This window comes from Diaporthe amygdali, assembly GCF_026229845.1.
Source record: "Diaporthe amygdali strain CAA958 chromosome Unknown NODE_15_length_991109_cov_64_707514, whole genome shotgun sequence".
NCBI lineage: Eukaryota > Fungi > Ascomycota > Sordariomycetes > Diaporthales > Diaporthaceae > Diaporthe > Diaporthe amygdali.
Window position 1 is genome coordinate 747,240 of NW_026517035.1, and position 17,145 is coordinate 764,384.

At 55.8% G+C, this 17,145-nt stretch overlaps 2 protein-coding genes across 2 annotated transcripts; both read left to right on the top strand.

Moving 5' to 3' along the window:
* Positions 1-1,150: 1,150 nt before the first annotated feature.
* Positions 1,151-3,806, top strand: J7T55_009971 (uncharacterized protein; the record flags this gene model as incomplete). Its single annotated transcript, XM_053143941.1, has 4 exons — positions 1,151-1,841; positions 2,257-2,378; positions 2,617-3,159; positions 3,348-3,806. 4 exons carry the CDS (start codon positions 1,151-1,153, stop codon positions 3,804-3,806), a joined length of 1,815 nt encoding a protein of 604 aa, XP_052993489.1.
* Positions 3,807-13,468: 9,662 nt separating this feature from the next.
* J7T55_009972 (uncharacterized protein) lies at positions 13,469-15,825 on the top strand (the record flags this gene model as incomplete). The annotated part of the gene is made up of 4 exons (XM_053143943.1): positions 13,469-13,931; positions 14,046-14,132; positions 14,188-15,659; positions 15,775-15,825. The coding sequence occupies 4 exons, from the start codon at positions 13,469-13,471 to the stop codon at positions 15,823-15,825; spliced, it is 2,073 nt and encodes a 690-aa protein (XP_052993490.1).
* Between the last annotated feature and the right edge of the window lie 1,320 nt (positions 15,826-17,145).

The following is a 17,145-nucleotide window of genomic DNA, read 5'->3' on the forward strand; positions in this document are numbered from 1 at the left end:
GGCAGGTCACCGTGCCTTTCTTTGCCTAGTGGTGGTGAGAGAGGCTCATGCCGATGAAGATCCCCAGAATCAATCTGCAAGAGACCACACACCTCAGTCTGTCAGCCCAAATGATGTGTCAACTCAGATCGGCCCGGGGTGAAGCCTCCAACGTAAGCTGACCATGTATATATACGGCACCTGCATATACCCATCCCATCTCCGTGCCGTCCCATCGCATCTGCTATTCCCGCCGTCCCTGAGCTGTCAGAATGTGTGTGTGTGTGTGTGAACCATGTGGCGTCAAAGGTGGAGGTCAGGACCTGCACGCCACTCGCATGGCATTCTAGATGCTAAACATGCATTTCTTTGCAAAGATGCATATCTAAACCGTACATACCTACATAGACAAGTATGCATTTCCGAAAGACGTGTCTCACTCGTGCTTGTATCTTTGCTTCTGCAGAGACGCAGCACAGACCAGCCCTAATCAACGTTGGACTGATTGAACTGCACCGTCCACCATGTACTCCCCGCGCAGATAGTCTGACTAGAGGTACCTATTAATATCATTCATCCCAATTCCAGGGGTCCCCCTCCAATTCGAGCGAACCCGCCTGCTTGGGCCTTGGCTTCCATCGCCCGGGGCAGCAGGGCCTCTGGGAGGTCCGCATCCTGGCGGCCAAGAAACGGTTCCAGATCCGTCGTTGGTGCCCTCCGTCCCTCCGTGCAGGCCCTGCCAACTAGACTAGCAGCAGCGGGATTTCCTTTCCAAGGACAGCTTGACCTTTGTCTGTCTTGCCCGTCGCACAGCAGGCCGAGCCCGCCAGACCGCCAGCCCGCCCGCCCTCTCGGTTGGCCTCACTTTGCAGGGTCCCCAATCTCATTCACCCTTTCTCATCAATCAATACGCCCTCACACCCACATCCACATCTAATTCATCTGCACCCTTTCTCCTTAGTATCGATCTCATTCTCTTAAGCCGCCATCTCATTTCTTTCTCAATTCTGTCCAGTCCTTTCCTCTCAATGCCTCTTTTTACGCTCCCATAGCAGAGCAAGTCACTCCTTTCAATCATCTATTGATCCATCTATCCAACATCCCCTTTTCTCAACCATAACATTAGACACCGCGCAATCTACAGGATAGAGAGCATCGGCGCCCTGACATCATGGCTTCAGGCCAGCGCATACACAGCGCCGTCCTGAAGCAGCTCATACGCCCGCATACACCATGCAGGGCTGCGCATTATGCGCCATTGGCATCCCGCCGTGCCGAGTTCCCGCCCAGCGGCCTCGCCACGCGGCGGTGGGACGGCGCAGCATGCACGACGATCGGGAATAAGACATCACGCGGCTTCTCTACCGGCCGATCATTACGCATACAGTTCAACGAGGACGGCTTTTCCTCATCTGGCGGCAGCCACAGCAGCAGCAATGGCGGCAGAGGCAATAATGACGAACCCTCGCTGGGCTACAAGATGCTCGAGTCGGCCGCGACGTCCTTCGCGTCGGTGCTGGTCCTAGCAGTGGGGTTCGCGAGCGCCGCCTACGCGTACCACAAGTTCTACAAGAAGGTGCAGCTGCAGAAGATGGCCAACGCCTTCGAGCCGGGCGACCCCGTGCTGGAGATGGCCGCCCTGGGCAAGGGCCTCACCAAGTCGGGCTCCAGGCCCTCCAACGTCCACCGCAACGGCGACGACGTCGACAAGGACCACTGGGTCCAGCGGCCCGAGCAGGCCATCATCGACGCCATCGTCAGCGGCCACGAGTACGGCCACTACCACCTCCTTATTGGGGAGAAGGGCACCGGCAAGAGTAGCATGTTGATCGAGGCCATGCGTAAGATTGACGGTGATGGTGGTGAGTGATTTTGCTGGTTCCATGTGCTTGTACATCATCTGGGGGTCCCTTAAATAGGTGGTCAGGTCGCAGCAACAAGAGATGCTGCAGAAAAAGCCGCGAGTCCCAAGTAAAGGTAGGCGGGCGATTTGTATAAGCAATGGCCCGTAGAAAATGGCGGGCTCGCAGTGGTACAGTGGCCAGAGGAGCTCTTCCTGCCAGCGGGGTCTCAAGAACCCATACGATGCCACCGAATGGTCTCTTTGGACTCGGAAAGGCTCCTCACGCTGTGCAGACAACCCAAACTGAGACTGTGTGCGGGCTCGGTCATCCTATCTCAGCTCACAGGATGATATCTCTTGTTGCTGGGGCCTGGAAATCTCTAAGAGCGCCGTTCCAGTAGAGAGAAGAAATCCGCTGACTCTGATCATCCAAGTGGCCATGTTCGAAGCACACTCCGACCTGGAAATATTCCGGATCCGGCTCGGCAAGGCCCTGGACTACGAATTCCACGAGGACTACATCGGCGGGTACTTCAGCGAGAAGGGGCCAAGAGATGTAAGTGGTGAACTTGGTGTGAGACTTTCTTGATGTTTGCGTGAATCTGTCCTCGAAAATCCCATCCCCTCCGTGTCTCTCACAAGTCGTGCCATGCTCGCTGGCCCCCAAGACTGGGCACCTGAGACATCCATATGCGGCCCACGTCACCTCACAGCCATCCCAAGAGGCCAGGCAGCGGCTTGAACCAGCTGAGAAAGCACCCTGGTCATAATGTTCGCTGACAGAACCATCACAGACAACCGCATTGCTAGACATCGAGCGAGCCCTCAACAAGCTGGAGAAAGTCGCGCTCGATCGCCGGGCGAAGGTCGGCCGTCCGCTGGTGATCATCATCAACCAGATGCACTTGATCCGTGACGATGAGGACGGCAAGGACCTCTTCGAGCTGCTGCAGCAGCGCGCCGAGATGTGGGCCGCCTCGAACCTCGTGACCATGGTCTTCAACTCGGACGACTACTGGGTCTACGAGCGCCTCAAGCAGCTCGCCACCCGCATGGAGGTCCTCAGCGTCCAGGACCTGCCCAAGGCCCCCGCCACCGCCGCCCTCAAGCGCTACCGCGCCCGCTACTTCCAGGAGAGGCTGTCCGATGACATGGCCACCCAGATCTACGACAAGGTCGGCGGCCGCCTGACGTTCCTAAATCGTGTCGCCAAAAGCATCGATATGCTTAAGACTTGCGACGACATTATGGAGGTCGAAAAGACTTACTTCCTGAACCAGTGCTGGATCCTGGGAATGGAAATGGACGATGACGTGATGGACCAGCAGAAATGGGCTGTAAGTGATCGATTATCCTGTGTCTGTCAATGAGCAGCTGGCTAGCACCTTTCTGTCCCCAATCCTCCTGGACGAAGCACAGTCACCATTGGCCTGCGCCCTCATCAAGTACAAGCAACGAGATTGACTGGGGCAATCATCCACGAACCACTCACCTCACCCAGAAACAGCCAGCTAACACTTTCCAGGCCGCAGCGATGGTCCTAGCCCTGGCGCTGGTAGACCGCGAGCGCGAGCTCGACGAAGCGGAGACCTACGACCCGGTGGTCGGGCACAGGCTGCCGTGGTTCCCGATGCACAAGGCGCAGGAGATCCAGACGCGCGCCGACTTCGTGCGGCAGCTCGACCGCATGAACCTCTTCACCATCACGAGCACCGCCCAGATGCGCGCCTCCAGCGTGCCCATGCACCGCGCCTTCCGCGAGATCTGCGCACAGCCCGGCTTCCGCGAGCACCTCGACGCCACGATCCAGCGCATCTCCGACATCGAGAGCCTCGGCCGCACGCGCGAGCTTGTGGCCAAGGACCTCGTGCTGGGCGGCAAGTATGAGATCGGCAAGGAGGGCAGCGGGTGGGACAGCAAGGTCATCGTCTCGCTCAGGCAGCCGCCGGAGGAGGATGGCGACGGCGATGGCGACGACAAATGAGTTTGTCGTGGGTCCGGAGCTAGTTTCCCTTTGAGATGGGACCGGCCGGGCGGGATCGGGATCGGGAATTGGGCGGCCCTGTCCCGGTCCGGTCGGCGGCTTATTCCCAAAAGCCGGCAGCAACGGCAGTTGCTGTCTCCTGCAGCTCGCCTTGCTCGAAATATCCTGTTTTCCCCAGCCTTGGCACAGCAAGCACTAGGCTAAAGCCAAGGATCACACCGACAGAGACATCTTCAAGATCACCCAACGCCACGCGCCGCATCGCCGGCGGCTAGAGTTGCCTAGCCTGGACAAGGAGCAACCATGAGGACGAACGACGTTTCCTGGCGTTTAGGTCATTCGAAGTGTTGGGCGTTGAGGATTGAGCGAGCAGGTGTTCCGGGGCCAGGAAAGAAAACAAGGAAATGGGCGGTGAGGGAGTGTGAGGATATTCCTGCTCGTGGACTGAGCTTACCACGTGGTATTTATGTATTATATTGTGTAAGATGTATTCCGCTTGTCTGTGACTCCGCGTCACCATTGCAGCTAATGCAACGGTCGGCCGATGCTGAGAGGCATGTTCCCTGTGCTGTGCAGTTTGTGCCTATTTCTGAACCTTCTTCTTTCTTCTTCTTTCAGGCACACGACCTGCGCAATACTGAAATTCGGCCGCGCCGAGGCAGATCGTCAGAAACAGACATCGGGACAAAAATGCAAGGCTGCAGATGCAACCGCCGTCAGAGAAGCATGACTTCATGTACGTGGGACGCCACATCCCAGCACCTTGGATCTCGGTACCCCAGAGGGGGCACAGCACAGTCGGAGTCCGGAGTAAGCAAATGCCAGAAAAGAGAATAGAACGTGCAGGCGCTGTGTAACACAAAGTTTTACCAGCCGGGCATATTTCTGCCGGTCGGCAAAGCAAGGTTGTCAACAAGAAAGGAAAAAGTAAGCACATCAGATGCGAGTGTGTCCCCGCCGTGCTGTGCCTCATCCTCCCCCACAAAACAAACGAGCGCCCGAATGGCACCTTGATGGATTGTTGGCAAGATGCAGATCTGCACACTGACCACATGACCGACACCAGGACGTCAAGCTGTCAACGATTCGTTGGTATTCGGTTCGGCGGTTGCTTGCAGTCTCGGATAGTCTCCGCCGTCGTGCATCGCACCAAGGCTACTGGGAGTGGGAAGCACCAGAATAAATCACAAGCCGAGTGAGGACGGGCAGTCGACAGCTCGAAATCTTCGTGTCTCTGCGCGTTAGTGGAGCGGCGCTGGAGTCAGACCCCTCTTCGAACCCCGTTGTTGTTGGCACTTGCACTGCATGAAGGGACCCTCCGACGTGGACCATGGTGCGAGTTGAGGATTTGTGAGATGTGAGATGCATGCACGGAGGAAAGATGGGTACAGAAAAGGATTTGACACAGCAGCGACAAGCCCGCAGTAGCGAGGAAGGCCCGCATCTCCTCTTCTAAAGGGGCAGCTCATCGTCGCACCAGTAGGCATATGCTTGAGGAGCTTCGGTTCGACTGGCCCGAGGAGCCAACCGCGTGCCCACCCACCTGCACGAATGCTGCTGCGGCCGCTAGCAACAGCTGGAGCCTGGAGCAAGATCAAGTGTGCTCGATTTCCACTCAATGACGGCATAGGTGCCCTTGCTCCAGACCCGCTCCTCCTTTCTGCAAGTGTACGCAGTGATGTGCAGAGAGTACCGCGATTTGGGCCGCAATTCCCCCCCGTAGCATTCTGCTGGAGCGGTTGAAGCTGAATCCGTCCCACAATGCTACAGATAGGGACCGGTTCAGAATGGCGCCATGTCGAGTCCGAATGGCAGCCAGTTCCGTATTGGTACCGATAGTCCGTGGGCAAGGTCATCGGCGTCGTCAATCAGTGGGGACGGTACACGTGCTGGCCGATGAATGAGTCGGTCGAGCTGAGGCGTGAAGCTGATATTCAGCCCCCGCATGCAGAAACCGGATGTTGTCAACAACGCACGGCACGGGATGTGGCGAAACAAAAAGCGACTCCGACCGAAGAGGGCCGGAGGTGAATGTGATGCTCCACGTCGCACGAGTCAACGCTGGAACGTGTCAGCACCGCTGACAAGACTTGTCAAAAGCAGCCGCGTCGTCCATCCTGCTCGTAGAGGCGCGCGGATGCAACTGGTTTGTCTAGCATTGGCCGTGATCGTCAGCAATGATCGACAGGCCCAATAATCGTGCCGATGGCAACAGTCGGTCTCCGATGACACCCGCCTGGGAGACATTTATTCAGCCTTTGTGCCGGAGCGCGACCCCTTACCAAGAGCCAGAGCCAGGAAATATGGCAAAGCACCGTAGCTGCTGACACTGCCTTCAAGAAGGTGAAGCCATACGGCAAGAAAGGGCGTAGAGCCCGGAGGTTTTCTTGCCGGTGCACGATGTAACCAGGCTCTCATCATTCGCTCTTCTTGTGTTGCGCCGGAAGACTAGCTACTGTTGAAATGGCCTCGACATCGGTGGTTGGGGGATCTGTGCAAATACGCGCTGCCGTAGACGGACCGTGATGGATAAATGCATAAAAATATCGCACCGCTGGAAGTTGCCCGAAGTACAACTTTGTACCATCACGATTAGCCTCAGATGACCTAGACTGTACATGGCGTAGCGTCTGAGCCAGGTGGGCTGGTCTAAGTAACAGCTTCTTGATTGGCCAACGTACCAAGGCATTGGAAACTGTAAAACCCAGTCACCCCTCCCTCGTGCATCACCGCCCATGCTATGGTTACATGACCACGACAAGCAGCAGTTCGCCCGTCATCGGGTGCTGTTTGGTTTTCCGCTACTGTTAGGTCGTCGCCGTCGCGCCGCGCATCGTGGGATTTCTGGGCGCCAAACTAACACCAGGGGTCAATCTGCGCATCCCTTGTTCAGACTTGACCAGACTTCTAAGCAGGGGTGTGGAAGAACGTGTCAACTTTCTCACATGGTTATTTGAAGAGGTTAGGGGTCGTGGCCGGCAAAAGCATTGATGGCAATGTGAAGAGGGGTGCGCACAGATGTTGGCCGCTGAGGTTCGAGTGGAGCCGCTGGTCCCGTCGGTTCGCCCCGTTTCCGTCAATCGCAAAGTTTATGGGAGACGCTCGACCCTTTTTACCCGCCTGTCTGGGTATGTGCTGGGGCGAGCCCAAACAGCTCGAAATTTGGAAAGTTCCTCACAGTGCTCTGGTGGTCGGAAGGAACACAGCTTGATCGCGTATCCATTCTCCCGCGTCGTGATTTGCTTCCTTTCAACATGTGCCAGTGCTCCAAGGGCGCCGCGACGGTCAGCAGCACGGGCTTCTCCACAGCATTCCCTGTTGTTGTGTGCTGACAGCGCTGTCAGCTGCAAAGACGATCGCATCGGATACAGAGTGATGACCCGATCATAGGCTACCCAATTTACAGCGAAACGGGGCCGCTGAGCTCCAGGTAAAGGCAGCCAGTCGAAGAGTTTCCCCTTTAGGCAAGCCGGTCCAATTAGCAGTGTCATCCTCCAAGCACGTCTCGAGGCCGCGTCAGGGCATGGTGCACATCGAGGATTTCTGCCTCACTAAACAGTGCCTGAATGTCTGAAGGATCACCTGTACGAGTGCGGCATGGGCGCCGGTCCACAGGGATCTGTCCACTCTTGTTTTGACGCGACAGTTGTGAGATGAGAGCCTTGGCAACTGCTTTTTCTTATTTCCCCAGAAAATAGACAGAAAAGAAAAAGCAAGTGAAGCGAGCGATCGGGGCCGTTCCAGGGCGATTAACTCTAGATCAGGGTCCAGTTTCATTGCAAGTCCCGAATCTGTGCCCAACCATGACGTCTAGCCAGCGCCTGTCGTTCAACTTCGCTTAAAATGCATCTGCGGGCAACCGCCGTCATCAACGTTCGACTGCCATCGAGAATGAGAAGCCTGAGAAACCCAATTCGGCTCTCGTTCGAGGTTGAGGTTCCCCCTCCGTCAATGCGGCTTTGTACCACAGTAGATCTGGTGGGCGGAAGCTAGGGTCCGCCCTGTTGGTTTTATGCGAGGCGTGGGGGGCCGCAATGCTATTGATCGGCTTCTCGCGACCCTCGTCACCCCGCGGCGGCTGCCAATTGTTGGCATCAATGCTGCGAGGTTTGAAAGCCGAATCGCCGGTCACGGTGATAGCTTCGCAATAGTCTGAATTCAACGCTGCAGGATACTCTGCAACAATTGCTTGATTGAAAGGCTGGCAGGCTGAAGCGGTGAGCGTGCTGCAGGCACAGTCCTTTCTGACATTCCACCGATACTCTGAAAGCTGGGAGTATCCCAGTTCCTCGCCGTCGGTCTAGACTTGCACCTAACCGATCTCAAACCGGGACAATGCAATGACGGCAAAGGGCTGATCGACAAGTGGCGCACCTCGGTCCGTCAAGCCCTAAATCCCCAACTAGTTCCTAGTGATCATGGAACTGCCTTGCGTTCGCAGCTGCCAGCACCAGCACTACAAGACTAGTAGTATCCTTTTGGAGTGCTGATGACCGCCAGTGGCTGGGCCAGATCAATCGAGCAGTTGTGCCAGCCTGGCATTTTTCCAATTCAGACCGGCTGCATGAGACGTGGCTTTCCTTCAGCTGACATGGCGAAAGGCTAAGGAATGGAGTTTTGGGCGTAACCGGGCGGATTCGTAGCCTCAATGGCTGGCCGTTGGACGGGGTCGGCCCCAGACCCGGACTGGACTATAATTACCTACCCGACTATGTCGTACCTCCGCCGGGCCGCCGTTGACCCGGAAGTTATCATCGGTCATCGGTGACGAGTGGACGTCCTGATGTGCATGCGAATAGGGTTGGTCGACCCTGGGTCTCAGGAGTTGTGAAGAGTGACAGTGCAACGACCGGATTCAAAGCATGGAGTCTCAGCACTGGCGTGTCCACTACTTGGTGCTGCCTAAGAAGCACGAGTCAAGTTGTATGATGACAGGAGTGGGATCCCAGGACCCCCATCCGCATCCACCAGATACATGTTCAGAAGCCCCCGCGAATCCGATGGCCGTAATGGACTCAGACTGCCTTGTTGCTTCACCTTTGATACTACAGGTCTGCGGCAAAAGCCCAAAGGTGAGCAAAAGCAGGCATCTCAGCCAGTGAGCGGGAGATGATGATGATCGAGGCGTTGAGTGGAGTCTACGCCTTTCCGGGTGCTCGGTAGTCAGTCGGCTCCAGTACATGCTGCCGTATCTATTACATGACACATCACATTCCGGAGAAACGCCGTGATGCCTTATTTTCACTTCAATCTGGTCAAAATCCACAGCTGGCAAAGCGGTCCTGGCCCGAATGTGATGTTGCGACGGGGCGGGCGGGCGGCGGGCTGCGGGCTGCGGTGTCATAGCTGATCTTCTGTTGCATTTGTGCGGTGAGCGAAGTTGGGGCCACCAACAGCATGAGGCTCAAGAGTTGTTCCAGGATTGCAGCGAAAGCTGGCCAGTGCTCCTCTGCCACAACTCAAATTTCGGGGGATGTTGTGATTGATCCAGTCAAAGTAGCGGCCTCGCATGCATGCATGTCGCCCTACCCGGGCATATTCTGGACAGCGTTTCGTTTGGTGGTTATGGTGTGGCGCGCGCCAACAGGGCAACTAATCGCATAAGCTGGCATGACGGGAAGAGAAGGGGGATCGGGGATGCGACTTCTGTCATCCGGTGTTGTCGTGGTCTGGAAATACCACGACGCTGTGCCACCCCAGCCTGTGGTGTCAGTCAGAATCTAGGGGGACTTCTCGAGATGCTGGCTTTTGCACAGAGTTAGGAGGATGATATCATGGAACATACAGCCTCTTGCAGCACGTCACACCGCGTGGGAGGCCGAGACACTGAGTCAGTGACTGTGTGAAGTGTGCGGAAGCGATGTCGAGGCTGCAGAAAACCCGAGGTGGAAAGCTGGGCTGTTCCACAGAAAGGAGCTGGCATGTTTGCGATGATCTGATCCTTTCCGACGGGAACTGACCAGGTTTGAAAAGGGAAGTGCGTTGTGGCAGGTCGAGAGCGGTTGGAAGACGTGGTTATGAGGGCTACTCCGTTGGTCATGCAGCCACCTGCTGTCGTCGAGGACCCGTATGGAGTCGGCGTTGGAAGACAGGGCAGTAATCCTGACTGGAGTAGCGACTGGGTTTTTTTGACAATGTCGGCCCGTCTGTGGCACCGCCTCGCTCAGGCCTCTGCGCAGCAAGTCGCTTTCAGACCTGCTGCGACTGCTTGGCAACCCGACATTGAAGGTTTCCAATACGCTCGCGTCCCGATAGAATGACGCCGACCCATGGTTTGGGGGCAGCTCGCTCCGGGCATATTCTTATCTGGACCCGTCCGTCTGTACGTGCTGGGCCCTGCTCAGCGCACGGAGCAGGAACTGCACCCGTGCCTCACCATCTCGTTGAGAAGGTCCGCACCCTTGTCGATGGGCCCATTGCAGAGTGCAGCGGAGAGGGAGGGACTTGCATGAAGGGGTCGATGGAAATCTACGACAGGCATTAGCATAGCCAATGGAGAGTGGAGTGGGGAGGGAGGGGCTTATAGGCATATCGATGAGTACAGTACTGTATGTAGTACACAATGCACCACTGAGAAGACTGCGGTACGCAGACAGGACTGGGCTGGACACGACGGGTTCTGGCTGCAGGTTTGCTCAAGGTGCAGCTGGTGTTAATTGCCATGTCGGGCGGACTCGGCCTGGGCCCAAGTGAAAGAGACGAATGTCTGGGAGTACGAAGTTGCATGACCTCGCGTCGCGTGACATTGCCCCGAGCGATGAATCAGTGCTCAAACGAAGACTGTCTGTCCCCTAGGTCATGTTCTCGTGGTCGAGGTTGCTGCACCCTCTGCCGTGGTCTACTCCGTTGGAATCCGTCACGCACACGAGTCTTGATATCGCAAGACTGCCGGATGCTTGCTATCTAGTTGAGACCCCGGTTATTCCAGCCATCTTCCATGGCCGTCTGGTGAAGTGGCAGGCGCGCTGTTGGTGGAATGGGTCCAGGCAGTGTTTAGCTGACTGCCCGTGTCGGGTATTTTGACTGCGTCCATATCCGAGGCCTAAGCTGGAACGAGAACGTCGTGCAGCGTAGATCATGCGGCCAATAACATAGCGTTCGATCTAATTGTTGGAGGTGTGGGTGCCAAGTGAAGGCGGTCGGCACGGTCCAAGGGACTGGTCACTGTGATTGACGTGATGTGACGGGGGGAGATGGAGGATTTGGGGAACAGACAGACAATCTTACCGACTTGCAGGTGTCAACCAATTCTACTCTATTCTATTTGAGTTGACGGGAGGTGACGGTGATGGTGATGGCAGCTGTGCCCGTGTGCATGGCCATGCTTCCAGAGCCCCAGAAGCTCACCGTTGAAGAGTTTTCCCGGGTGCGACTGGGCGCGACTGGGAGGCCAGTCGATCCACGCAGCCGTTGCGGGTGCGGATGGAGAAGTTGGGTGACTTTGGGGTGGACCGTGCACACAAGGGTACTGTGTATGTGGGCATGCCCAGGTGTATCTCTCATCCTCATCTAAGGTCACACAACACAGGCGCATGTCGTGTTGGGCCAGCTGCACCACTCGCGCAGCAAATTGCACTGTGCATCCTTGCATCTCGCAGTGCACGGCAGTAGACAGGAGCAGAGCGGAACAGAGGGCAGATCAGTGCGGAGCAGGGCAGAGCAGCGAAAGCTTGGGAAAGCGGGACATTCCGATGCTCCTTCCTTTTTTCATCTCGCTGCTTCATTTGATGCTTCACCAGAATAGAAGCGACGGTCCAAGAGGCAGGGGCACAGAGAAGGGACGGACTGCACCACTGCACGTAACAGTACGCTACCGTCGCACAGCAGACCCCACTCTCGTGCCTCTGCTGCACTTGCAGCACTTGCTGCACTTGCACTTGCACTTGCACCTGCCCTTGCCATTCCTCGCAGCACCATTGCAGCTGCCTCGCCTCGCCTCCTCTCGCTTCGTTGCTTCTTTCCTTCTTTTCTTTCTGCAGAATTCGTAAACACCACCACCATCACCAACATCGTCGTCGCCAATCTTAGGGGGGGTCCACAGTCATCCTCGTCCTCGTCCTCGTCCTCGTTCCACGTCCACGGTGCTTCCGGCATCGTTGGCAGCTGACGAGTCTGGAGTCGCAGCCGGACGCTCGCATCGGTGTCCCATCCATAATAATGTGGGCACACAATACACCCCTCTTCCCTCCCACTTCTCCCACCTCTCTCTCTGTCCCCTCTCCCCTCATCCCCCCACCTTCTGGATAATATCGTCAGACCCTGTCCCTTCCTGCATCAGCACTGGCCCAATCCCCATCTCTTGGTCGATGATCAGCAGGTCATCCCTGCTCGCCCCGGGTCCTACGGTCTAAATGAATCGCGTCCAGAGACCACTTGATACAGAAATCTTTCTATCCCGTACTTGCTCGGCCACTCGTTCTCGTCGTCTCGTCAGGTCTTGTCCCTCGACTGGTCGTCGTCTGCAAATGGCTCCCGACCCCCTTGCCCGTCAACCCCCATGCCCACGATACGATATAGACTGACAAGGGCAGGGGCGCAGGCAATGGCGATGGCACTGACAGGGACATGGGAAGCTTGAAGAATGGGTATGGACCAGGGCTTGGGGGGCCACCCTCAACACCACAAGGAGAAATAAGACCTCTCTCCACCTCTCCTCCAACCAAAGCACCACTTCAAACCCCTCCATTCTGCCGTGAGATTGTGATTGATCCTCGCTGCCGTCTTCACCTCTTCCTGCCCTGTGTCACCCACGCGGTTACGGGCTTCCCTCCTCTCTATCCATCCCGTCTCGGCCGTTTCCCGACCCTGAACTGATCACTTTCGCTCGGGCCTGCTTCGAGGGCAAAGAGACACGTTTCTTGCCCATTGCTTGTTGTGCTCGTCGTGGAGGGACGTTGGACGGAGCCGAGTCGAGGCCGATACTACCACAGTACTGGTTGGTGATTTTGATGTCTCATGGTCCCCGGCCCCTCTGCTCGACACTTCGCATCAACCAAGCGAGCACTTGACGCTATCCGACCGTACACGGCCCATACTATCTGTGTGTCCTGCTCGCCAACACTGGCGTCCTCGCTGGATCGTCGACTCCTCACTTGCTCCACAATATCCATGCACATCCCGACGTCCTACCCATCCTGCTCCCGCATTCATATCCTATAGCTCCAGACAGGCATATCGTGATCGACCGCCCAACCACGTCTGGCACTTTGCCATATTTGAGAGACTTAACTGCATCACCTCTTGTTATCTCCATCTCCGCTTCCTGCATTTCTCCCCAAATTCCACCTGCCCACCACTTTGTCCCAAGTCCGCACGCCGTCGTCTCACACCCGCCCGTCCGACCATACGGCAACCAACTCTCTGCTCGTTGGCATGGTCAGTTCTTGCACCTAGGAGCTATGGAACATTCCCTTCGTCTTGGCGCTCAAGATAGGATCTTGTCGTGGTCGGCGACCAATACCGTCGGGGGCCTGGGCTCAGACGATCGTCACTCTATGATACTTCCGCAATCCCCCCCATGGATGGATGCTCTTCACCAAATTCATCCCTCCTCTATCGCGCACAATACCAGCACTGCCTGCGCTCCCGCAACGTCTTCAACTACATCCTCGACGACCGTGCGACACCCACTGAACGGCCAGTTATCACCCATCAGCACGGGTATGGATATGGCTGTCGGGCACTCCCATGACGACGGCGCATGTCCGTCTACCGCAGACTCGGCGACTGCCCGGCCCGTGTCGCAATCAGAGTCCTCCTCCGTTGCAGATTCATGGAGCATGATCTACGGCGAGAACGCCGAAGATGTTAACGTGACGCATGTCATAGGTGAGCAAGACATGCACTGGGAGCATGGGTCGGATGAGGGTATCGCAGTTCCCAAGGTCGAGCCTATAGACGAGGACATGCGGCTCGACGAAATCAAGGAGGCGCCACCCACCCCTGTCCCAAGCAACACCAGTCCGACATCAGCTCAGCCAAAAGCCAAGCGACCGCGTGGAAGGCCACGCAAACACCCACTCACCCCAGTTGTCTCCACCAACAAGATCACCAAAGGGCGTTCCAAGACTGGTTGTCTCACTTGCAGGAAACGCAAGAAGAAGTGCGACGAGGCAAAACCCAGATGTGCGTCAGAAAGTCCAGGGAGTTCCACAGTGGGCGGGGCCTACTTCACACCCTCGCCCACTGTGTCTTCTCTTTCCCTCCTCCTGCACACTCGTTGCTGACCAAGACTGATAGGCATGAACTGTGAGAAAAATGCTGTTGTCTGCGAGGGCTACCCCGAGAAGCAGATATGGAAAAGCGGAAAGGAGAAGGCTGCGGAAGGTACGAAACGAGCTCTAGTGAACCATGACTTCTCAGCGCTGACGTCTTTGTCTAGGTGGCTTGAGCCTTGCCCAACCTCTGCCAGTGATAACCATGCAACCAATATTCCATGGGCTTGAGAACGCAGAGGATATGATTTTCTGGAAGCACTACCACGCTCATCTGAGCACGGTTCTGACAGTGGAGGGCGAGCACAAGAACGCATTCAAAGATCTGCTCATTCCAATAGCCACTAAACACCGCGGCCTTATGCACTCCATCCTCGCCCTGTCAAGCAAGCACCTTGACTTCGAGACGCCATACGGAGCCAAAATCCTTGCTGACAACCCAAACACCAGTCTGGACGCCCTTCAACAGCGGTCTGACTACCACCACGAGAAAGCCATGGAGAAGTTCTATGAGGATCTCGCGCGGTCAAGTTTGAATTCGGACAGAGAAGACACCGAGTACTCGACAATATTATCTGCTCGGTACGGCCAGATGCTGTGTTTGCTTCTAGAGGCTCTTGCCGAGGGCAACCCCCGTGGTGAGCACAGGGTCCATCTCGGAGGATATCAGCGTCTGATCCAGCATTCACCGCCCGAGGACCCGGCATTTTTGAGCTTTATCATGGAGTTCTTCCAGTATCACATCTTCGCCGACGAGCTTGTCCGCTACCCAGACATGCACACTCCACGACTGGCCTCAGAAGACTGGACGCCCAGCGTTTCCATTCATCCACCCCGGCTGTTAGGTGTTGCCGATGGCCTTTTCAACTACCTATGTCAAATCACATCGCTCAGGAACACCATCAGGGCCAACATGGCTGCTGGGGTAGATCCAGCTGTCGATTACACGGGTCTGTACCGAGCCGCCGAGATCGACGCAGCGATCCGCGACTGGACACCGTCGTGGCCTCCAGGTGACAGTCGAGACCGGGTAGGCCTTCTTTACAAACAGATGATGTGGGTTTACCTGTTCCGGACGATATACCCACCATCGACTGTGTCCCCGACGCCTTCGTCGTCCTTGCCCCTGCTGCACAATTCGTCTGTTCTCATCGGTTCAACAAACACTCCTCCAAGATCTGCAAACAACAGCTGCGCCTCGTCGCCATCAATAAGGCCGCGCACCTCCGCCTCGAACATGCCACATCAACCCATCCGCCGGCACACCATCGCCAACTACACCCTTTCTCAAGCGCCACCTCCGATCAAGCACCACCAGCACACCTCCAGCATGGAGTGTCACCAATATGTCGCCGAGTCCCCGCCGCCAGTCCGCCAGCCACCCAACTACGATCCCCGTATTACCCTCGCTGTCAACGAGTCCCTCAGCATTCTCGAGACTTTCAAGCCAAGCGATCCTTCTCAGAAACTTCTGCTGATCCCATGTCTTGTGATCGGTACAGCTTGTTTCGCGCCTGAGCAGCAAGAGAGGATACGGACGGCGGTGAGGACAGTGAAGGGATACACGGGCTTGCGCAACACGGAGAGGGTCACCGAGCTACTCGAAGAAGTCTGGCGGTGCATGGAGCGTGGCGAGTGGGTACGAGTTTGGGACTGGCAGGGAATTGCCAAGAGTATGGGATGCGATGTGCTATGTTCATGATTGTCGCTTTTACGGTGCCATTTCGTCCTTACTGGCCAAGCGACACGGTCAGACTCCGATTCGAGTCGAGAGGTCCATGTCGAGCGAATCAGCTTCATCCTAACTTCGATCGATGCCGTCTTCTCATTCCAACGGCCATTCCCTCGTTACAAAGCACGGCTCGTGCATTTTAGCAAAATGGAGCCAAGAGGAGCCGAGACAGCCATCTATCATTCGTTTCTCGTGTTTTTCGTTTACTATCGTTCTCATGTACTTTGACCAGGCCTGTATTGTCTTCGATTCAGGCATTTCATATACCCCATTTCACTTCCAACTGCCTCGGCATTGACGGATTTCTATATCCTTACTGTCTTGGACCACAAAGGCATGGCACGTTATCGCTGGTGGACAATGGTGTGAGCAATGATCAGATGGGGAGAAAGCGGCCGCCTTGGGGTTAGTCTTGGCCAGCATTCGCGGCGTCTTTTGGGTTTTGCTCATTTATGTCTCTTGTTGTCATTCACGCATATCCACTGGTCAGGATTCGGAGTTTAATTTTGTTTTGGCACATATATGGTTCAGGAGAAGGCGGGCCAGTCGATTTTCTTTCCTGTTCCTTATTTTCTTTGCTTTTTTTGTCCACCTTTCCTGTTTATATGTTCCTTGCATTTATGGAGGCGCGATTAGAGTGCAGCGAGGGGGGTTGTTTGTCATGCGTTCGGAGCAATTATCATGGATTTGGGCTGAAATGGAAATTTTGCGAGGCTGCTCGGACTTGTTGCCGATGCCTCACCGCCGAACACAAATCTTTTCCCAAGTTGTTATTGGTGACCCTATGTGATGATCTCTTCTTGATGGCTCATTCTGCACCAAATACATCTGCAAGGCCCCCGCGTCCCGCATCAAATTCAGCCATGCATATTTATACAGGCTATCACGAGCAGCGCACACGGCTTGCTGGGAGCTCAAACGGCGCCGGTGTTGTTCTCAAGTTGATCGACCCTTTCTATGGGAGATCTCTGAAGTCAAAAAGGACAGGGGACGCTTATTAATGAGAGATCACAAGTTCTTGCCAGTCTATTACTTGATGACTATAAGAGCCTCTACTCACCCCAGCATCTGGATTCCAGCCTCAGGGCTAGGACTGGGAACGTCTTGGCCTTCGTGGGTTTCAACAACCAAGAGTCTGCACGCTGTGCATAGCATTTCTTCGATCTCACTGCATCAACCTAGACATGATTGTTTCCTTTTTTTTATCACACATGCGCTTCCCAAGAACATTCTAAGAAATCAAGAAGCCCTTTCAAACCATGACGGCAAGGAGCAGGGTGGTCGAGCCCGGGCCTTCCGTTAATGCCGAAACTTAATTGAGTGGACATGGCACGGCAGCACCGTCCGCCTATTCTGAATGGACACAGCCGGTTTAGCAGATTGGACCTGAAAG